The sequence below is a fragment of the Pollicipes pollicipes genome, unplaced genomic scaffold, assembly GCF_011947565.3.
Source record: "Pollicipes pollicipes isolate AB1234 unplaced genomic scaffold, Ppol_2.1 Scaffold_4740;HRSCAF=5597_pilon_pilon_pilon, whole genome shotgun sequence".
NCBI classification, from domain to species: domain Eukaryota; kingdom Metazoa; phylum Arthropoda; class Thecostraca; order Pollicipedomorpha; family Pollicipedidae; genus Pollicipes; species Pollicipes pollicipes.
Window position 1 is genome coordinate 32,789,524 of NW_023596545.1, and position 23,533 is coordinate 32,813,056.

At 48.3% G+C, this 23,533-nt stretch overlaps 1 protein-coding gene across 1 annotated transcript in view; it reads left to right on the top strand.

Moving 5' to 3' along the window:
- Positions 1-1,114: 1,114 nt before the first annotated feature.
- The window catches only part of LOC119098230 (phosphoethanolamine N-methyltransferase), a 23,525-nt gene continuing 1,106 nt past the window's right edge, over positions 1,115-23,533 (top strand). The window contains exons 1-5 of the mRNA XM_037221156.1: positions 1,115-1,182; positions 13,315-13,485; positions 21,539-21,872; positions 22,263-22,408; positions 22,701-22,877. Coding sequence (XP_037077051.1) covers positions 1,162-1,182; positions 13,315-13,485; positions 21,539-21,872; positions 22,263-22,408; positions 22,701-22,877 — 849 coding nt within the window. The 5' untranslated portion in view covers positions 1,115-1,161. The remainder of the gene's footprint in view (positions 1,183-13,314; positions 13,486-21,538; positions 21,873-22,262; positions 22,409-22,700; positions 22,878-23,533) is intronic.

Sequence of the window (23,533 nt, forward strand, 5' to 3'; positions counted from 1 at the left end):
TCCGAGCGTAGAGCATCATTTCGAATGCGTGCAAGATGCTTCGGTCAAAAAGAGCATTCGATAAGAGCTCGTGTAACATGTTGGCGATGACATTGTTTTATCATTAGGAACAAGTAACGAAGGCTGTTTGATCAGGTCTTCTTCGACAAATGAGTCTTTTCAGGCAGTTTGATTCGGTCACTTACCTCGTAAGCCAGCCGTCAGCATGTTAACGTAAAACGAAAGCGCGAGCGTGCGCGCAGTCACGCCGCGCTAGGATACCCGAGTCGGCAATGAGGTTCTCATGTCGCATTGGGAAGATGCCTGCTTCGTCTGTGCCGAACTGTCGCATTGCGTCATGCTTCCCACGTGCGAAATCAGGAAGCCGGTGATGAAATCCTTCCGATGGGGTCGTTCTACGTTACATAGCTGAGATATCTTAGGTGATGTAAAACTATGTTCTGCAACTAAACGATTAACGCAGTTGTGAGATACGTCTGTGATAAATATACGCGTTGACGGGAGCAGTGTCAAAATGTCTGGTCTGGCCGTACACACCAGCGGCTGGGTTGTACCAGATGAAACCCCAGGCACATGGGCAGTGACAGAAGAAAATATGATGAACGCGTGCTACCCATCGTGACATTGACCTTCGGTCGTGCGACGCCTGTTCAGGAACCGCCTTTACCGGTGACCTTTGAGCTGGCGTGGCACGATCAGGTGGCGTGACGCTGCCAATGGCCGCTCGGGCCGACCAGGATTCTCATGTGACGTCATTGAGGGCGACCAACTGCGGCTGCCGCGGAGCAGGGGTCGCGAACGGGACACGGGCGGATCGAGCGGCCGCTGCGACAGGGATCGTGCCAGCAGCGAGAAAGCAAAAGAAAACAAATGCGCTGCAGGTTGGCGGCGCGTCTCACTCTGCGCCTAGCATGGGCAAACTTGACTTCGATGTTTTCATCGTTTGGCAAAGAAGCGAGCCTCCTTTGAACTATCGGCTGCAGTCCCCTCTGAGACCGAGTAATGAGCCAAGGGATTGATAAAACGTGGGATTATGCACACTCTGACCACTCTTAAAAAGAAAGGACGCGGGCAGCGACCCCTCTCCTTAACAACGCGTTGCTGGCGAACCTTCCGCACAAATCTGATTGCTCACGGTCCTCGTATCCATACAGTGCTACCATGTCATCGTTCATCATTGAGGTAAGATTTGCCTTCCGGGGATTCTAGAAGACTGACAGTATTTTTGAGACGAAAAACTATCTTTTCAAACGGCATGCGCCATGACTGAACCGAGACATCCGAACTGCATTGACATTTCGCACGGCTTGGCACGTTGGTCGACAGTTTTAGCCATCCTACGAGATGGCGGTAGAGGATGCCTGTAGATGTCTGATCTATGAGAATTATTTGTTTGTTCCCATTGATCGTGATGTGGGTACACCAGAGTAACCGTAGCAGACCATGCGACGGCCGAAAAACAGGAGGCACGTCCAGTTTTTGAGGAGTTTTTCATGTGTCTTCGAAGACGTGATGTTAACTTGTGGAAAAGTTCAAGGGAATGCTCCACATTTATATGCATAGGGTTTTGAACTGAAATAGCCACATTGAAGACCCTTCAGTGCTGTTCACAATCCTGGCCTTCTAAAGACTTTAGCCTCTCTAGTTTCTGGCTACACGCCCGCGAAAATGTGAAAAGGTATATTGGGGAGAACATTTCAGTGACCTTGGCATTCATGACGTCATAATAACGTCATTCAAATCCTGCTATTCCATAAGTTATGCGGTGACCAAGGCCAAGAAACGTATAATTGTTTAGGCGTTCATATCCGGCGTTCGTGAGCACGATTTCTACGATAACGGCTGTCAATGCGCTCTCAATCAATGTTGTGCAAGTTACCATAACATAATCCAATCATGATACATTGAAGAGCATATTTTCTAATGAGAATTGTGCTGTCTAGAGCAGTTTTTCACTCGAAAAAGTATACCGATGGCTTAAAGTGAGCTTGTTTGATCATATCTGATGCTTGCCTCAATATCTTCAAATGTGAGACAATCCCTTTAAGGATGGGGACGCTCCCCCCCCCCCCCCCCCGCCCCGCCCCCTCCCCCATATGATATATTATCCGGCTACAAGACATAAGAGATTAATTTAAACGCAAGTACTTATGTGCAGAAAGCTTTGGAATTCATATGGAACCGAAAAGTGCATCTGTGTGTTATCCATGACGTTTGCATGTTGTTATATGAGGCATAAATCCTTAGTCAATTCACGCAGACTCTTGAGATTCTTAGTCTGGCCAAGGTCGAAAGAAAAACATTTTCCTTTTAGGATAACAAAATCCTACATAGTAGCCAATGAAAACCTGCAACGTAACGGGCTCATCATGTGAATGAAGGGTATGATTGAATGATAACAGACAGTCTATTGATTACGTTACACACTTTCGATAATTTTAACCTCCTCCTGCTGGTTACCACTGGCGCACTGGGCGAAAACTTTCCTCCCCCTGGTTACGCTGTGGTAAGCGTGATGACCCAAAAACGTATCGTCCGTTTGGCTCCTTACTGAGTAGCAGGCGTGAAAGACAGACAGGTGTGTGTTTGCCATAAAAGAGCCAGCGGTGTCCAGCTTTCAGGGAATAAAACATTTTTTTTTTAAACTAGCATGATCTGCTACCATACTTGGGGAAAACGCTACACTTTCCAGCCCTCCCTCCCCTTGTTACCCCCTGGTTACGTTCCAATAGCCGAAGTGCGCATCACACAAGAAGCCGGTGCATTGTGTATAAACAAATAAGTGGATGTAGAACGTAATGTTGCCATTCAAACAAGCACACATCGGCATCGGTACATGAAAGGACTCTGGCAGCAGCCCATCGCTGCTTTGTAGCACGCTCCGTGCGGGGCACGTCATTACAAAGCACAGCTATTAGGCTAGCAGACGTACCACAAAATGTCACTTGCTCCAATGAATGTAATGGTTGAGCCCAGTCGAAAAGTGCTGATGCACTCATTCGTACCGCATTGTGGCAAGCTGCAAGACCCGTCAAATAGCAAGTGCGCGGCTCTCCATCGTCGCGTCTGGCGCTCTGTCTAAACAGACGCCTGCCGGCTGCGCCCGAAACAGTTTTGACGTCGTCTTTTACCATTGTTGGATTATTTGCTGACGAATGTGAGCAAACGGGGGAAAACAGCGATGCGGAAATGAACCAGCAGACCTCCTACACTGCCGTTGGAAAATCTTCGCGACGTACTTATTTGTGGTGCGTCTTCGCACTTACGAACCACGGGTGTTCGGGGTCTGAACAACGAAAAAGGACAAGATCTGACCCCAAAATACACCACAAATGTTTTTTTCCGATTTGGAACACTTGCTTCTAAATGTGTGGGTGGGAAGTGGAGGGTCCAAGTTTGGGGAGGCTGGAGCCCCCGAACCCGCCCAACTGAAAAGCGAAGTTTTGCATCCGAAATCTTCGTATCTACGTAGTGCATAGCAGGTAAGACATGAAACTTTACTCACCCAAGCATGCCTGCAAAAACAATGTAATGAATAATGCGCAAGAAAATGTGTCGAGAATAGTTGCACAATCTGTGAAGAGATATTTAGGCTGAAGGAATTCTAGTTTGTCGGTTCAATGTCATGCGTAAGATAGCGCGCAGGCCGCGCATGGCTCTGGAATGGCAGGGATGCGCGAGAGTGGTGCAGCGTGACATGCGCGATCTGGTGAACTGGAGAATCGCATGCGGCTTACTGGCTACTTTGCGCCCTACCTGGCTTAGCCGCTTCTGAGTCCCCGAGAATTGCGTAAATTGGATATACGCGATCGATGGAAAATGCATAATGGAAAATGCGATATAAAAATGGGCAAATGTGCTGTAAAAATGTGTGCAGGAGGTATGTAACAGTGAACTGCGAGTAAGGAGCTTGGCTGATTCGAGGTTTTGCGTTACAAAGATTTACCCGCACAAAGCTTTCAGTCCACATATTTTTGCGCTTCCGCAGATTTACGCACGGCGAAACGGTACACAATTATATTCAACTCCACGTTTCGCGCGCGAAGAATGCGAGATGAGATTCTGTACTGCAGCCTCCCCGCACGGCTTGACCGACCGGTGGGCCGCCCCCGCCGCGGTCGCGCGGGCACGGCGGTGGGCGCGGCACCGGCGGGCACCGTCTCCGCGGTCCCGTGTCGCCCATTGTGCTGGTCCACTTCCGAGCTGACACGGGAGCCCCGACTCCGGTCGCCGACGGGTCGGGTCGATTCCGCCGGAGCCGGAGCCGGGCTGGGTCCGTCAGGAAGGGGGGCCACTCAGACCGGTGACGGCCGCCACCTCCTGGCGTGGCCTCGCGCGGGCTCCCGGTGGCCGGCGTGCAGAGTCTGCCCGGACTCGCCAGTGCGGCTTCAGTAACTGACCGGTAAGGCCCGTGCAAGACGTGCAGTGCCTAATGTACTTATGTACTTACGTCCGATGTACATAAGTGCGTACTTACTTAATGTACGATGTACATCTGCCTTGTTTTTGCATTTTTCGTACCCGGCGTGCCAGTCACGCGCAGCATTTTGGACGTAGCAACCAGAGAGGTGCGGAAGCGAGGCACACAAATAAACTACAAGGTTCAGGACACATCAGACATATCGCACAAACGGCGATAGCAATGGCTGCTACTTATGCCTGAATTGATTGCCTTTCCCTATTGTGTTTTTTGTTTTCAACTCGACAAATCCCTGGAAGATTGACGTAAGAAAATAATTCAGACCGGGTGAGCTGGGAAACAGCCGAGGAAATCGGGTGAGGAGGCTAGAGAAGCCTCCTGACCTGAACATGTTAGATTAGATAATGTGCAATGAGAGTGGCCCTGCTGTCTCTAAGAGTTGTGTATCTGTCGAAGCTGCATCAGGTAATCTGTGTAGAGTGAGTGTCGCAGTCTTAGTAACTGGAATGTTACAATTAGTTACAGTAACAGTAACAGTTACAGTAGCAGTTAACGGTTACAGTAACATCTGACCGTTACAGTTACAGTAGCCTTTAACAGTTACAGCAACAGTTAACAAAGAACATGTTGAGCTAAACTGATAAGGCTGCGAAAACTGCAATAAACCAGTGAATTCAACGCGTTCTAACTAAATTTTAAAACGTCAATGTTGTGAATGCCTCTGAGTTGTCTTTCCAATGTGAATATCGCAGATTTGCATAATGTGACATTTCTTTAAGATATATTTCACTCGTCCAACGTTTTAGGGAGTGTTCTGCACATGCATCGTCGCTTGATTGCATTGTAAACATTTTGCCGCCACGTAAATGCAACAATGTTCGAGAAATGTTAAACAAAATGACGCAACCTGCTTGCATTTACACGTTGAGCTCACTGCACATGCTGAGCTGCATTTGCGTCAGAACCAACATTTATCAACGATGTCCGTTGAGATACATAACTGATATCCATGCCAAGTCACGCAAAATAAGTATTGATATCACAAATTATTCATTTCAACCGTTTCAGGCGTGGGCGTCAAAATGGCCGCCTAAAAATCGTGCGGATACGGCTAGTAAAATGCTTGTAATCAGCACACTCATCACAAGAAAACACAAAGAAATCGACATATCAAGGTCAACAGGTGTAGCAATGGTTGTATACCGTTGTTTGACCAGTGACTCGTGGAACGTTGAAGGTCGGTGGCTCAGGATTAACTCGAGACCAAAATGCCTAAAACTCAGGAGCTGAGGGCCTTTCTTCCTTATAACTAGTTCTGAAATCCGTGTGGTCGATTTATGCAGAGTGCAATGCGTGACGAGGTTTATCGATAATGGTTTGTTTTTGTCTCTAGAATGAACAATAAATAAACTAGGAAATTTCTATCATCTGGCGTTCTAGGAGTGGCAGGGGCGCGAGAAATTGGTGGACAGGGGGGAGGTACTCCCGCAACTTTCTGAAATTTAACATTGGCTCCATGGACGTTGACTGGAAAAAATAACCAAAAGTGGTTATCGTCAGCTTCCTCAACTGAAGGGAGGGGGGGGGGGGACATTCATTGTCTCCGAGCTTAATAGAGTCCAGAATGTGTCACAACTGTTTCAGCTAGGTGCGGCACCCGGCAAAGCTCGGCAATGTGAACACGTGCTCTGAGAGACAACACCTGCCTCCAGTCCGTCATACCAAGGTCCGGAGCAGCATACTAGGCCTCTATGGGTACCATACGGGGCCTCTATGGGCAGCAAGGAAGCCTCTGTGGGCGCCTTTCCAGGCCTCTAATGCCTGTCAAAAGCGTCCCGCTGTTTTCCTTTGCCGAGATGTGATGGTCACCAAGCACGCTCCAGCTCACCTCCTTCATGAAAGTCATCCTTCATCCTTCATTGAGCAATGTCAGAACAAAAGCAGCACATTGCTTGGGACGACACACACAGTGCCGTTGAGTTTTTATTTCCGAGATCCGTGGGTAACCTGCCACGCCGCCAGGGCGAAGGTTTTTGAAGTGAAAGGGGAAATTCGATAGAGGGGAGTTTGGGATGAGTCATATCATGTCTCAGTGGTGTCAGAGCGATTTACTCTAAATCTATTCGACAGATGCCGTTCTCGAGTCACTTGGCTGGCGCGAAGTTGTGTCCGTTACATTCCATTGTACTTCCGGCTGCATCCATGCGCCCGTCTTGGGGTGAAGATGACAAATATGTTTTTGTACAACGCTAGAACCCTACCGATCGCTGAAAAGTTCCGTCTTACGGTATAATCAGACCAATCTGAATGTTATACGGTACCCAATGTGTACCCGATAAGTACTTGCACCCGATATGACAAACATTCGGCACCTGCTTGTCAAAAGATTTCAGGCTGGCCCGAGCTTTCCTCCAGGATGTCGGGGTGCAAACGTATTGTCTGTGCGCGGGGCATGTTGTATTAGGGGTGCCATGTACCAACAATGATGCCATGGAATGATACACTGTCAATGATTGAATGACATGGTTGCCATGACTTTCTGTTATCCAGGCAATAAGTCGGCATTTGAAGTACCTTTGAAGCTGAATCAGCACCTCTGAAGTACTATCCATAGTTGTTGCCTGAGCAACCGGAATGAAGGTGACGGCAGTTGTAACACAAACACTGACTGATTGCAAAGAGCAAAAATTTGTCATGCTGCATTCGCAATGGATTACGAAACAACAGAGACGGGAGTCTCTTGTTTACATGTTTTGACATGTTAACGTAACTTGTTAACATGTTGTAACATGTTTAGCTTGCTTGCGGTCTAGCTTACCGCATGCAAAAAGACGAAGCCACTTCCCCGCTGTCAGTTACAATATACCCTCGGGTGGGGCAGGCTGGTTCATTTGAAACGGCTTTATCCAGAGGTCATTTACCCATGGCACAAAAACGTGCTCTCTAAAATTTTACCTCTACATACGTGCCTTAAGAATAGGCCGTCTGCAGATATAAACATATTTGTGCTATCCTCAGTAGTTATGGTATGAGGGAGCCCAGAGTAAAAGCTGATGCAACTCTCGCTTCTCTCCCCGAACTTGAATTTCATGGCGAGACATTTGAGCAAATAGAACCGACATGGGGGGGGGGGGGGTAAATACATGGCTCTGGCCCTTCCAAACTTGTTAGTAGCACATATAATTGTTAAAGCCCGGAGCTCACACTCCTTTGCATTGTGTACAAGCGTATCTGTGCCCATTGTCGATACTTAACCTGTCGATGTTTCCCGATGTCGATAGTCTGCGGTGCAGATGTTTGGCAGAGTCGATACTTTGTGTGTAAACACTTAGCGTAGAGGCGTTTTTCACTGCCGGCTTTTGCGGAGTCAATATTTTTGTGTTGATATTAAACGTTTGATATTTTGCGCATCGATATTTAGCGAATCCACATGGCCAAGCAAGCAGACAGGTTAACAAAAAGGGACTATCAAGGAAGTACTGGGATTGGGCCTAGGGCGCGGGAATTGAGGGAACGGGAGCCAGGGCCGACTTATTTCAAGTCTCTCCCCCCCCCCCCCCTCCTCTGATCAAAAACCGGTGGCAACACCCCTGGCTGTTAATGGCTACGGTCTCCACATACTGCAGTCTGCAGTCCCACCCCTTTTCCCTCTCACCCTCTTTGTGGCTCCTGGACTCGCTTCTGGCATAGCTTTTTCAATGTGCCGTTTAATGTACGGAAGTGAAGGATGGAATGTAGTATTCCAGTTTATATTCATGTTCCAAATGATAGGGGCTTCCCTTAGTCCACTCCCGGAGGCAGCTCTGCGCAAAAACAAAGAAGATGCAATATTTTGCTCCCTTCACATGTGGGAGAACTTCTATTGTTTGGAGTGTAAGGCTTTGCATCTAGGTACCGAAAAATGGTCTTTATAAACCTGCACTAGTGGCACGCAATGCATTTCACACAGTTTGGAAACAACTTGGAACAGAAGGCCCTGGAACATCAGTATTTTGATATTTTATGCGGAGCAGCTAGTCAAAAAGCAAGCAAATCTCAACGACCTGTTTCAAACCGTTTTAGAGAAATAAGGGCACCGGTGTCGATTTGCATTCTTTTGTGGCGACCCGAGTCCTCAGTAGAAAAGGAGCCTGCAGTCGTGCTCCGCGCTCTGCCTCAGCGGAAAATGCTCTTGTCGAGTGCCATGGTCGTGTTGTTTGCTGTCGAGCGTCGAAACCAGGTTTCGGCGATCGACTTGCGCTCGATGTTATATTGCTCCAGACGTTGTCGGTTACGTGAGAAGAATGTAAGTTGATATCTGCGACCATTAAAGGCTGCCACAGAAACCCCCGGGTGTGACTGCAAGACGGTGTGCAGCCGTTACAACGCAGCACCCGCGTTAGGTATGTTCGACATGGTTAGTACTGTTTTGATGGTCAGTGTAGAATGATAACTGCTATCAGTTTAGTCTGCTGGCATCTATCGTCAGGTTTTCGTAACTGTTCGATCGAATGCCTATGTCGAAGTGAAGGTCGGCAAGGTTCCAGGGTCGTTCCGAATGTAGACAGCTGTAACTTTATCAATTCTTTGGCGCTGATATTCCACCGACTCGTTTTCAATCTCCCATAAGACATCGGGGTAACAAAGGGCAGCTTACTGCATCCTGTTGAACATGAAACATCGCTAAATAATGTTAAAACATTGAGGTAATAGCACAAATCTTTACCACAATCAGCAAGATATATGCATGTATATATGCCAATATGTGCATGCATGTATATATATATATATATATATATATATATATATGCATTAAGTGTGTAATTAAAAACATGCAGCATGCAGAAAAAGTCAGAGTCGATAAAGCAGTGTACTACCGTGGAGCTTTTTAAAAGTATGACAACTTTAGTCACCTGTACTCAACTCAAATTGACATCACGGCTTTCGATTTTCGTTGTTTGGTCACGGAGGACTGAGATGATTCCCTCGCTCCGGAGCCTTTCAAAGCAATTTCTAAACAATTTCTAAAGGTGTGTTATGGCTCTAGGTGTCTAAGTTCGTTGCACCGTTTATCCGATGAGCAGCTGCGATTTGTATCTGGCAGTGGGAGCCAACACCACTTTTGATTACAAGGGGAGGTGGGTGCTAGTGTCGGTAAGTGCACTGCTGTAAACGACAAACATAAATGTTTTGTGTTTATTGTGCGATAAATATGCGGCTACATTAAAGGGTTCAGTTGCGAGGCTTGAGGCGAATCCATTCTGCCATATTACACCATCTACTCCAATGTTCTTTTTTTTTGTCGTGGGACGGTTGTTTTGTCGTTTTTGTCGTTTGTCGTGGGCACGGCACCCCCGTCTAAAGCAGGGCTGCTTTATTTAAGCTATGACTTTTGGGCGACACGCGAGCGGTGTGCTAAAATCTTACACTGAATTTGGCGTCGTATCATATTTTTTAATTCAACTACGTCATGACACCAGCAATTGTAATCAACAACATAATCATAAGGAACATGCATAACAATACTCAGTTATGTTCCACAACTTATAATCACCAAGTTACAATGACCGAAATTTGCGTCGGATTAATGCTAAAAGCAAATTGCTTCCATAAGGCGCATAAAAATACACTGTAAAACAATAGCTAGAATGAGGCTGTTTGAACCGTGGTTTACAAAATGCATGCTAAATTGTTGTCGCGTCCCTGAGGCGTTCGCATGTTTTTGTTCACAGCGTGCACGTTATCCAATGTCAGCCATTTCAATTTCAGGTGGACTAGTTGTTTATCAGCATAACAATGCGATAAATGACCAGCCCGCAAAACAAGCGTGACTTAAATGCATAAGACTGCAAATTATTAAATGGTGTCATTATCCGCCGCACACGGTGAGGCACTTTTTCCTTGAAGTCGGAAAGTTGGATTCACTTTCGAGCCGCTGAATTCTGTACCATGGTAAAGAGCGGGGCTAAAATAAAGGGACGCATTCGCCGCAGGATTGCAGATGATGCTCAAACATTTTCTGATCTGACAGCAAAAAGCGCAAGGGATGTTAAAAACGATACCACAAATTAATGGTGTCAAGCATTTTTCCGAGTCTAACTGTGCTTGACTGCTTTGAAGGCCACATGTGACAGCTCTCGACAAGAAAGAAAAAGTTAAGAGGCAGCTTACGGACATTGCCTTTCTCCGAACCCGTCAGCTGCAATGCGTAAAATGCCCGCAAAAAAACGTAGATTGTCCCGCAGGCACACCACCCGTCCTGGTGGGAGGTCAACTTTGGTAGAGCACAGCTGTTCTACTGACCACCCTGTGATGTGACGAGACGCGTGACGCCTGCCAGAATAAGTGTTCGTATAGGCCTCGTCAAAGAGGAACCTTTGGCCGTTGGCTTGATAGTGTCAGCCTGTCTACAGGGCGGCCGACAGTCGGGTAGTCCCATGGCACGATAAGGGTTTTTTCATGCTATTTGGATAACGGACCGAGGCAAAATGGGTCCGTTGAACACGCATTACAATAACTGGATGGTGAGTTTAGTGCCAGCAATAAATTACGTTCAGCACAGAATAAAAAAGAATCGGTCCTGGAAAGAATTTCGTTTTTCGTATTGTTTCTTATTTTGTAGCTGAACTAGATCTATGATCTGAATTAACGATGGCACCTCCACCCCCAAAAAACCCGACTCTGTTCTCTCATGAGACCTTACAGCAAAGCCACGCGGGCCTCAATTTCAAGTAAAGCAGTATTAGTGTCGCAGCCCACCATGGGTAGAGTCGCTAAATGTCGCTTGTCATGATAGGCTCCACGAGACCGGTGATTCACCAGCGTCAGTGTCATATTTGGGCTGTAGGGAGAAACGGCGTCTGGACTAACGCTTAACAGGCAAATAGAAATAACGACAGATATTGCGGAAGCCCCCTTCCTGCGAATACAGCTACGAATGTACCACAAATTGCCTAAGCACGTCATAATGCATCATACGCGTATTTCACTTTTCAGAGTGCTGGAGAGAGGTGCAACTGCACTTCTTCAGCTTCACAAAATGGGTGCGTTAAGAAGCTGATGCGAACTAGCAGGCATTTACGTGTGATTGCTGAGGCTACGTGCATAAGCTTTAGAAACGTGAAGTAAGTCTAGGTATAGTTTAGTCACAGGCATGTATGTAACGGATAACCAGAACAGAAATACACGAAATCCGAGGGTATTTTGTCCCTTGTTGCAGCTTCCACTACTCTACCCCCCCCCCCCCACCCCCCTCCCCCCCCCGCCACCACCACCACACGCACTATCATTTCAGAGAACCCATGGTTATCACCAATGTGGAATATCGACGTACTACACTGTGAGCTTTGGAGGTTACGGTTTCATGAGCTTACAAGGAAAGGGTGAACCTAATTTTACCTTGATGACATTTAATCCGACTTTGAAGAAAGTCGAAGCAGGCGCCCGTGGATGCCATGTCGCTGAGGGAGCACAACATCGTCTAAAAACTGCTTTTTCCTACGCTGTTTTCCGTTCCCGATGACGATAAAGACCTTGATATGATATGCTTTCCGTTGAATCCCACATTTGTCAACTTGTTGAAAGACGAACCGAATGACTTGTGACACAATGCATATCCATGCCTTATTCGGTTTGACCCTTTCATAACCACTGGAAGTCAAACATCTAAATGCAAGATAGAATGCGTTCAGCTGGAGGCTGGAGGCCCTATTGGCTAACCGTGTGTCAGGCTTGAGCGAAATCGAAGAGGTCGTGAATTTCTGTTGAATGTGATTATTGAGCTCCAAACCATTTCACGGATGTTCAATTCGTGGCGAATTACTGGGTTTCAAGTTTTCTATTCCTATGAGGTTTACTGTTTCCATGAAGATTCCGGCACAACGCTGTATACCTGCAGCGTCGGTATTGTTTTCCATGTGTATTCGTAGTTCGGTGTCGTTTTGCACTTGTATGCGTATGATTGTGTTCGGTGACCTTTTCTCCTGTATGCGTATGGTTACGTTCGGCGGCGATTGCATTGCATGCGTATGCCTTCGTTACGTTCCGACGGGTCAAGACGATATTTGGTCTGCAGCAACACCGTCAAGTAAAGCCAAGCTTCAGAGGACAGAGCTATGAGGGAATAATGGTTTTGTAAGCTTATGAATCCTGGGGTTACCGTTCGGCGAGCAGGGGACTTTCCCCCTCCCCGTCCCCCCTCCCCCCACCTCACCCTCCTCCCCGCATCCACCCCTCCGTTCGATAAATTAGGCGGCATAATAAATCCGGATAAATTTAATCCGGTCGATAGCGTCAGTCGGATATCTTTATAAAGCCCTTTAAAACGCACGACGTTCGCCGGAAAGTCTGTAGCCCTCCGTTTGGAGCATCCCGAGTGCGCTCCTGTAAACAGGCATGTATTGATCCGCACGCAGCAGCGGATTCAGCCACCTGCCATTGTTAACAGACTGGTATGGTCAAAATCGTGCTAGTTTCTTTAAATCCACTTTTTTCCCCGGGTGACACCACGTCTTTTGGAAACTGGCTTTGGCTCGATCCTATGGAAGTCGAACTGAGCATATTGCCTTGCCGGGTCGGAAATGAAATTAGCAACCTACCGCATGCACAAAGGGAGGTGACACCAGCTTTTTAAGGTACTTAGGCCGCCCCAAGATCCCACCAGGGCGGCCACCGAGATCCGGGGGCGCGATCCTCCGATACCGTGCATGTACAGTAGCTAACGGCAACGATACCCACCGAGCCTGGTATCGGCGTCGCGGGGTCAGTCATCGACCGCGGCGAACTGTCCCGGGGCTCGTTGACACCGCCGTGCCCAGGTGTGTTGCACTGAGCGCGGCTCTGTCCGCCGGCGGCCGGCCGCGCCCGTTTGGAGCCCCCGTTGACCAGCGGCCGTGCGTGCGGACCTGTGTCGACAGAGCGGCGGACCGTGGCTGGTGCCGCGGGCGATGGCGACCGGCGTCCGGCAGCAGATGGCCGACTACTGGTCCCAGTTCTCCGAGCCCACCATCGAGAACATGATGCTCAACGAGGACGCCCGCCAGCTGGCCGAGCAGGAGGAGGTGGAGATCCTCGACTCGGTGCCACAGGTCAGCGGGGCGGGCGGGGGTGCGTGCTTGACCTCGTCCTCTCCTGTAGAAGGGAGGGAGGCGCCGCATATCTGACGGCAGCGGCGCATCGGGCTGGGTAGTGCGGTATGTTGTGCTAAGATCTCCGCGCCGTATTGACGGTCGGCGAGGCACATTTGCTTGCTATCCGTCACACCGCTCCGTCTGATAACGCACCGATCCTTTGTTCGGGAGTGGGGTTCAAACGGTGTTAATCTACGTCGCATCTTATCAAAGGATTAAGAGCGTCGCAGTCTGCGTTGAAACTGGCAAGTATGAAATGTTCCTTTCGTATCGCCATGGATGACCACAGATAAAAGGCTGTCCATACGTTTTGTTAAGCATGGAGGGAGAGGGTGGTTTTGGTGGAGCGCAACCAAAGCGTAACAAGAGGAAGGGGAGGGAGTGTGCACATCGTAACGTTGCTCTCAAAGGTGGTTACAAGTCACGATCACGTTTTTTATGTTTTAGGACCTTAAAGCCAAACACCGGCCGCTTCTTCCAATGGCAAGCAACATGCACGGCTCCGTTCCACACCTCCACCCGCCTTATAAGGTGGCAAACGGACTTACTTGTTTGGGGACGTTACACCTAACACGGCGTAACCAAGGCGGAGAGAGGGCTTTCATGCAGTACAAGCCATGCGTAGACAGAGGGAGGGTTGAAACATTGCCAAAAATACGTAACGTAATTTATGGATGGCTTCCAAAAAGCACCGAAGGCTAAGCCCCACCATAGAAAGCTAGGGCGCCAGGTATGCGCCTGACAAAGCTTTTCGCCTCATGCAGGTAGAAGGGGACTTGCGTGTTAATTGCGCAGCAGGTAGACTGGAGATGGAACATACGTTTGACGTTAGTTTCCATCACATGTGAGTGGGGGACTCATGGGCGCGTGGACATTATCAAAGTCGGAGGTAAGCAAAAAATTACCTGGAAAACCCGCTCCCCATTTCTACGTCCTGATTTCAGCCAAATGGTTTTCAAACTTGGTGAAAAGAGGGACTTAGTGAAACGTTATTGAAAATTACACGCAACCTGGTGCGGAAGTCAAATTCGAAAGATGAACCGGATCAATTTCTCCCCGCTGTCCTTTTGTATAAATTACATCGCGCTCCTTCCATGAGCACGTGACGATCTCGTTCACGTGCTCCGATAGCTCAGCTGGTTAAAGCACCTGCCTTCCGACCCACCCACCCGTGGCGGGATGGTTTCGAGTCGCTTTAGGCGCTCGCTACATGTCCTTGACAAGTATGGCATGCGACCCGCGGTAGCGACCGCGCTGAAAGTCTGGAGACGCCAGAGAGTAGAATGGGCCGAGCCGAACAGTGAGGCATGTTTAACTTTCGCCGCCAAAGTTTGCCGTTCGCCTGGAATTGCGCAGTTGGATGGTAGGGTTCAGGGCTGATACAAGAAACACTGCTTAGCGTCAGCTCTGACGCCAGAAATTCGTCTGTCCAAAAATTTTGGATTAAACTTAAAAAAGCATCTACCTTATTATTCACTATGATGGTGACATTTGCATTATCGGCACGCAACACCACCCATAACCCTGGCCCAGTGCTGCCGGCTGCCGCGATCACGGTACTTAACAACGGAAGCAATGCTGCTGGAAGAACCGGATGTCTTAAGTGCCAACAGCCCTTTCATATTGGGTTTCATCTGTCTGTCACGAAATGCTTAGCCCATGACCTGCCGCACGTCGAGGCAGCTCCTGCAGTAATTCTGCGTTATGACCAATCCCATCACTCGGATCACCATTAGTGATCTAGATTATGATCACAGCCCGTGATCTAGATCACTAGATCACGGGATGAATAACAATGCCTATCGAATATTAGCCGTACTTTGGATAAGTGATGTTACACATATTGCGCTGTTATGTATCATATATATATATATATATATATATATATATATATATATATATATATATATATATATATATATATATTCGGGATGAATGACAATGCCTATCGAATATTAGCCGTACTTTGGATAAGTGATGTTACACATATTGCGCTGTTATGTATCATATATATATATATATATATATATATATATATATATATATATATATATATATATATATATGTATATATATATATATATATATTCAAAATTACGTTTATGTTATGATGTACGTGTTTGTTATCACTGATGGAGGTCAAAATTATGTTTTGGTGCCTGAACTGAGGGTCAACGAGTCCCCCCCCCCGCTATCATTCTTAGCATATTCAGCCCGCTTTATATGAAGGGTGTACTTTTTAAGTTGGATTTTGTATCATTTATGAAAAAGCCCTTAATCTGAGCGGTGCAGTAACCAAGCAGGGGCAGACCAAAAGCGGGTGGCAATGGAGGCACATGCTCCTTCTGCTATGAAAACGCCAGCACCCCTCTATAGGCTGCCTTAGGGCACCGAAGGATTTCTTCTGTGGTAATTGTACACGGCGGCGCGTATTTTTGATTTGGGGGCACAGTGATAGCCATGAAAGGCTTATTCATTGCCGCATTCCGGAGTTTTTTTTTCGCTTAACCTCTCAAACCTTTGCGTGTCTTATGGCCCTAGTTGCGCAAAGCATATTGCATCGCTTAGCCGCTCAGCTGTTAGCGCACATTATATTGCATTGTTTACCCGCTCAGCCGTTACGATTTTTATCCGGCGGTGAGATCAAACACGAGATTTTATTAGGAGGGAAGGAGCATTCTGGTGACATTAGGTGTACTGCTATACAGACCTACATTTTTACCAGGTGGTAAACATCCGGCTACATTAAGTCCCGGTCAAAGAAAATTTTAATGTCCGACGCCTCGCAGTTTCCCTCACTGAGGAATAAAAAACGCTGGCCTTTCTGGGCGCTTTATCTTAGTGTTGTAACTAAGTCAGTGGCGGTGGCAGCTCGTGTATTTATGTCAGCAGCGGATCCAGGGGGACAACGGGGCCAAGCCCCCTCCACCGCCTCCCTGGACCCCCAATGGTGAAGAGCACGAAAACATGCGTTTCGAAGCCACGCAAGTTTTATTTTCAAAAGGCTCCAAATCCCAGGGGCACCACGAAAGGCCCCAACCATTAATTTTCGGAAGTCACGAAACTCCAGGGGCACTGCAATGTCGTGCTCCTTGACGACATTCTGGATCAGACCATCCACCGAAGAAGCACTAAAGCCATCATTTCGAGGCATCAGAGCATATATTCTCAAGAGCGCCTCATTCCAAAGGGGACTACAACGAGTCCCTAACTGCAATGTTGCGCCTTCTCCCCTGATGAAATCCTGGATCGGTCACTTGGACGGCGTGGCACCAAAACAGTCATTTTGAGGAACCATAATCCTCATTTTCGAGAGTCACCAGATCCAGACAGATCATTTAAATGGTTCTCCATGGTCATTTTAAAAGAGATCAAATTCCGCGGGCGCCACAATTTCTGTACTTTCCACTCCGTCGAAATTCTAGATCTGGTCGTTCGAAGAAGGGCACCGACAACATTCATTTGTGGTACCATAATTTGCATTTTCCAGAGCTGCCCAAATGGGGAGGTCCCACAAACGGCCCAAAAACCTTCCTTTTCAAGCGACAACAAAATCCAGGGGACACTGCAATGTCCGTCCCGCCCTATTGGCAAAATCCTGGATCGGGTCTTCCGGCGAGCGGGCACTAAAACCTTCATTTCGGGGCACCTTAACTTTCATTTCAGTGCATCATAATCCATATTTTCAAGAGACACTCAGTTTCAATGGGGCACGACAAGGAGTCCCAGAACTTCAATTTTGAAGTGAAAAGTTCCAGGGAACACCACAAATGGCCACAAATTGCCCTTTTTACGGGGAACCAAATTTTAAAGGCATAGCCATCAAGGGCGCAAGAAGGGGCAAAGAATACGTACTCCCTCCCCCCCCCCCCCATAGGACCTTAGGTCCCGAGGGTTCCGAGGGGCTCTTCGGGCCACCGTGGGGCCGATAACCAACGGTCCGATTGGAGGATCCGAAGGACAGGCCGGAGATCATATGAAGGGACCCCAGCTGGAAGGTCGAACTAAAAAATGTAACAAGTAAAGACTTCTCGCACCAATGGAGGGCCTCGTAAGACAGCGAGGGCCTCTATGCGATCAATTGAATAAGACCAACAATACCAAGAAGTCGGCTTCACTCTGGTCTAAGTGCCAGGGGCTCCTTTCCCATGGAGGAAAGAGCCAAGGCCCTCAAATGCCAATCACAAGCAGGGGCAGATCTAGCTTCTGTTTTTGGGGAACCACTGTTGTGGAATGTCATTTAAAACACGTAGAGGCGCTCACATTCACACCCAGACATGCTATATATACATACATACATACATATATATATATATATATATATATATATATATATATATATATATATATATATATGTATGCATGTGTGTGTGTGTGTGTGTTGGAAAATTTTGGCAGAATCATTTCTTTTATACACGTTTGATTAAAAATTACTGCTGACTCAGTAGTTATTGATAGGAGCCGCGCGATCACAAGCGATCTCGTCAGCCTAAGGGTCTACTAAGCTTTCCATTGAAAATATATTTACAAACATGCCTATTGAAAGAACCATATCCATCATCCTTGACCACGTTTATAATCATCCCAAAATTCCTCCTGTCAAAATATAAAAGCACCTTGTTGAACAATTACTAAAAGCCTGTGCGTTGGAAGTTCCTTTCCGCGAGCCTGATGGACGAATGTATTGCCAAATTGAGGGTGATGCGATGCTCTCACATCTAGGACATTTATTCACCAATTTCTTGATGGGACACGTAGAAGCCAACACACTATAAAATGACGACATAAAACCGGACATTTACAGCCGTTACGTAGGCGATAAATTTGTGGAAGTTACAGACATTGAACAACTAGGACGTCTCAAAAACACTTTCGAAGAGCAGTCTGGTTTAAAATTTCACGAAAGAGCTAAGTGTGCAAAACATAATACCCTTTCTTGACGTGACTGTCGATGGACAAGGACAACAATTCAAAACGACTGTATACCGAAAACAGACTAACAACGGAAGGTGCTTAAATTCTGACAGTGAGTGTCCTCGACGCTACAAAATTAGCGTCATAAGGTCGTTCAATAGGTGTGCACTCATGTACTGCTCTGATTGGACAGGGCTACATTCAGAATTGCTAAGAATCAAACAAATCTTGGTGAAAAACGGTTTTTCAAATTATGACGTTGAAAACGAAATACAAGGACATGTGACAAGACACTTTGACAGTGAACCAAGACAAGACGTCCAACCAACCAAAACTGTATTTTCAAAATCAAATGACATCCGCCCACAAACAAGACCAAAAAGCTGTGCGGGAAATTATCTCTCGGCATATTAAAGGCAAAACGACCACAAAAGAGACGTCATTTATTATCGTAATAAGAAAATTTCTAACTTTGTCATGAGAAACAACTCAGACAAACCCGACAAACTAAAATGCACCAATGTAGTGTATCAATTCAAATGTAACATGGAAGGTTGCAAACTTCGTTCCATGCACTACATTGGTGTGGCCACAACGGCACTCTCACGACGCCTGACAATGCACTTACGTGACGGGGCACCTCTGGACCACATGCGACAGGAACACGACATGACATGGACACGACAACAACTGACAGACAGCACTGACATTTTACGGGCGAGCAATGACAAAAGACGCCTTCAAATTTTGGAAAGTATATTCATTAACGAAGTCTCTCCGGCCCCAAACAGACAGCCAAATTCTTGAAAAACTCTGGAATTATTAGGTAGTGGGCGGTGAGCACTATTGATGTTAGACCCGAAATCGGCGTAAGCTGCGGATACGAGCTAACTGGTGATAGAGATGACCGCCCCGATAATAGCAAAACAAGGAACTTACGTGGTTAGCTGTTAGAAACATGACATAACATGCACATATCAGCACATGTCAGGCCGTTTGGGGGGGGGGCGGCAAATCATGGTTTCGCGACCTTTGCGTGTGGGCATGACCCCTTCTCCCTCCCCGAATCCGCCCTTGATCACAAGGGTCTCTAGTCTTACTTTGGTCGGGACCACTGGAGCAGTGAAACGACCCTGTGCTGGTCAGGGTCCAGAGCGCTAAATGGGAGACCCCAGTACCGGCAGTGGGTCCCAGGTCGGCCAGACAATTTGCTGCACAGGGACAGGGACGGAACCACGAATGTCATTGACGTCTTTTGCTTTGGACGGGGCCTACTTTACCGTGAAAGAAGATACGAGTTGACAACGCAAGGCCTCACATCCATTACCCTGCGTGTATCCGGTGCCAGATATTCTATTCAGAGGCACTGTCACATCATGGAGGAGACCGGTGTATGATGCATTCCTCTGAGGGCCTCCGTATTGATCAGGGATGCCCTGTCCCGGATGTCCCTGTCCCATAGTATCGCCAGGATAGCAGCCTCTGAGTCTGGGCTGGGACGAAAACGCCCTTGAGCTCTTGACCAAAAGGATTACTTGTGCGACTTCGGGGTTGATTCTCTGAACGGAATTAGCAATCACAGCAACGCGAGCAGCATACATTCCACCATCGCATCCTGCGTTCATGGTACCGTGCGTGATAAGTCGTAACTTGAGTATCGCACGAGTGACACCTACGGCCCGGGACACCTTTCACAGGCATTCCAGTCGCTTTCATTAACTGTGCGAAAGCGGCACTTTTAGAAAGGTTCTTGCCCGCCGTTCACCACCTCCGGGTAGAGTGGGACCAACGTCGCGCGGCCTAAGCGGGCTGCAAGGCCGGGTGCCGGTGTTTCGTCCCCTAAACGTCGAGTGCGTATTTTTAAAGCTGCATTATGTAGTTTTCAATGGTGGATATTCAAGCAAGGATAAACTTTCCCAGGTGAACAAGGGTTAGGCATATCAAATGGAAATTGCTGGCCCTGTTTTGATCCACACTAGCGTTCAATCCACGTGCCCCTCAAGATCTTTGTAAAGCCTCGAGAAAATCCAGCAGCGCCCCTGCCGCTGGTATTGTTTTGTAGGCAGAGCTGAATGAACCACGTTTAAGTTTGTGTCGTTCGCGGCTTATTCGATGCATTATTTTGATTCCTGGCTAATTTCGTTTTATTTACCCCTAAATGCATGCACGGTCGAATCCTCTGGCTTCCTTTTCAGTCAAAGCAGCTCAACATAAAAGGCAAAAGAAGAAAATTTGCCTCCCGAAATAAATTGGGACATTTTGTGAGCAGGACAATAAAGTTCCAGTGGGCACCACAGTGAAGTGTCCCTGGACGAAATCATGGTTCCGCCCCTGATTCGAGTTGTGTGTGCTGCATACGATGATTACAAAGCAGTGCACATTTTATACACCGCTGGACAGTACGTTATTTTGACGAGACCCCGAAAAATAGCCAACTTTTGATAAGTAAAACGTTGTCTTCAATCGACAAATGAATGAATTACACATATAGCCACATGGGAAAATAAAAGCAAGCAAAAACAGGGGTGAATTTCTGTATTTGTCATGGTGAATTCCTACTGCATTTGCTATTAGCAGTATTTGCATTTTAAAACATATTTCTGTAGAAAAATAGTTGATCTTACACATGAAAAGATCAGCTCCGTCGAAGTTACGTTGATGAGGGGAGGGGGAGAGGCGGGTGCCGTCCTCACTTTAAAAGTTTGGGAACAAGCGTCCATCCCCCGCCCTTACTCCTGCGCCTATAAGGAGGCGCCTCTGCCAGATGGAGCGCGAGGAGCGTGCGTGCGACGCCTGACCATAAGGCACGGCGCCAGGTCGGCTGGAGCTCGACGCTGGGATTGGCCGCTTCACGTGTGTGTGTGTGTGTGTGTGTGAGTGTGTGTGTGTGTGTGCGTGTGTGCGTGGTGCATGCGTGCGTGCGTGCGTGCGTGCGTGCGTGCGTGCGTGCGTGCGTGCGTGCGTGCGTGCGTGCGTGCGTGTGTGTGTATCCATGTGCCACGGCGCCAGGTGGGCGGGATGCGCGTGCTGGAGCTCGGCGCCGGGATCGGCCACTTCACGTTTGTGTGTGACGTGTGACCATGTGACGCGGTGCCAGGTGGGCGGGATGCGCGTGCTGGAGCTGGGCGCCGGGATCGGCCGCTTCACGCGTAAGCTGGCCGAGCGCGCCAGACACGTGACCGCCGTCGACTTCCTCGAGACGTACATCGAGAAGAACCGCGAGAGCAACCAGCATCTGGGCAACGTCGAGTTCCTCTGCATGGACGTGACCCAGCTGAAGCTGGAGAGCTGCCAGTACGACATGATCTTCAGCAACTGGCTGCTCATGTACCTTTCGGACGAGGAGATTGACAAGCTGGTCAGCGGCATGCTCAAGTGGCTTAAGCCCGATGGTTACCTCTTCATTCGGGAGTCGTGCATTAAACAATCAGGTAATTCCAACAGAGCAGGTCTGACGTCACTTAACAGTCATGAGTGAGCAACCGTCCGCCCATCCTGCAGCCTGTTGATTTAGATAGCATCACCTGGTCTCTGGCGACTGTCGATGAAGCAGCGTCAGATAGCACCACTTGACGATCGCACCCATGAAATGCCGGCCGACGTTGCTCTCGCTGATTCAGACGTTCGTTTTCCGTCTTTCCGTGACTCGGCTCCCACGAGCACGCCATCACGAGAGCGGCGCCTGACGTGGCACGCAAAGCTGCGGCGTCATAAAACCGTGCACCTGCACGTGTGTGCAAGCAGCTACCTTTGTGGATGATTATCGTTATTGCACGAATGGTAAAAGTGAGCCGCACTTCAGCGGTGTGACGGTGTTTCAGGTAACAAACAGCGTCAAACAAATCCTACTTTCTACCGGAGTCCCCCGTTGTATTGCAGTCTACTGCAAGGGCCCAGTTTGAAGACGGAAACTACAGAGTACCGGTTTACACTGCGATACGCAGCCTCCGTGGACGTTTTTGTAAAGGTTAGACCAATGATTTCGTCCAGCTGAGGCGTTCCTACCCCAACACACAGCTGTTCTGGAGCCTGCGGTTAGCCTCGAATTGCTTGTTTTCTGAATAAACCGGGGAGCCGCAGGTTCGCTGTTACATTCTTCTACAGGATCAGAGAACATTACAGCATCGCACTGTGTAACAACAATGCGATAAGTAATTAAAGTAAACGCAAACTTTATCAGTTTCAAAACAGCAAAAAGGCCAAGAATATCTGGGTGGTCAGCGGGAGGCCAAACCAGTTATTTATCTCTGTTCTCCCAGTACTACGGCAACCCGTACCAGCTGCTGTACCTGCTGCGGAAAACACCGACCAGCGACTACTTCAGCAGCTTCCAGAACTTCCTGGACGAGCACCAGTACTCTCCGGTCGGCATCAAGCGCTACGAGAGGATGTACGGCGAATCGTTCGTCAGCAGCGGCGGCCTGCAGACGACAGAGGTGTGTGCTCCGCCGCAGCGCGGCGCCGGCCTTCTCCGGCAGCCGAGGGGCGCGCGGCCCGCTCTCGCCGACCGCGGCAGGTAGCTGGTGGGTGTGGGTGCAAACCGGTGTCGATGAGCGGTCGAGTCCAAATGAGTTTGACGACGAGCTGTAATCGATTAGGGCCCGCTCAACGTGGTCCAAGTGGTTTGGCAAGCGCGCTTTCGTGGTGGATGCGATGGGGTGTGGTGCTCAAAGTCCAGAGCATGAATCCAGAATTTAAAAAAAATCCATCCAGAATTCAAAAATCCAAAACAAATCCAAAATCCAGAGCAGAGCATGAAGCACGAGATGATATCTTTCTAGGATCAGACTCAGGAAACCCATTCAGACTTTCTGAGTCTGATCCTGAATCGCACCGACCGTTCAGACGGGGCCTCCGGTCGGTGCGGATGAACCAACGTCTGAGTCATAGTTCAACCTGACGGCTGCGACCTGCCGCAGTCACGCACACACATGCCGGACGGTCAGACGCTGAGGCACCATGCCAGTCGCCCCGTTCCGGACCAGTGAGAGCAGACCCCGTGCCGGACCAGTGAGAGCAGACCCCGTGCCGGATCAGTGAGAGCAGACCCGTGCCGGACCCAGACCCGTGGGAGCAGACCCCGTGCCGGACC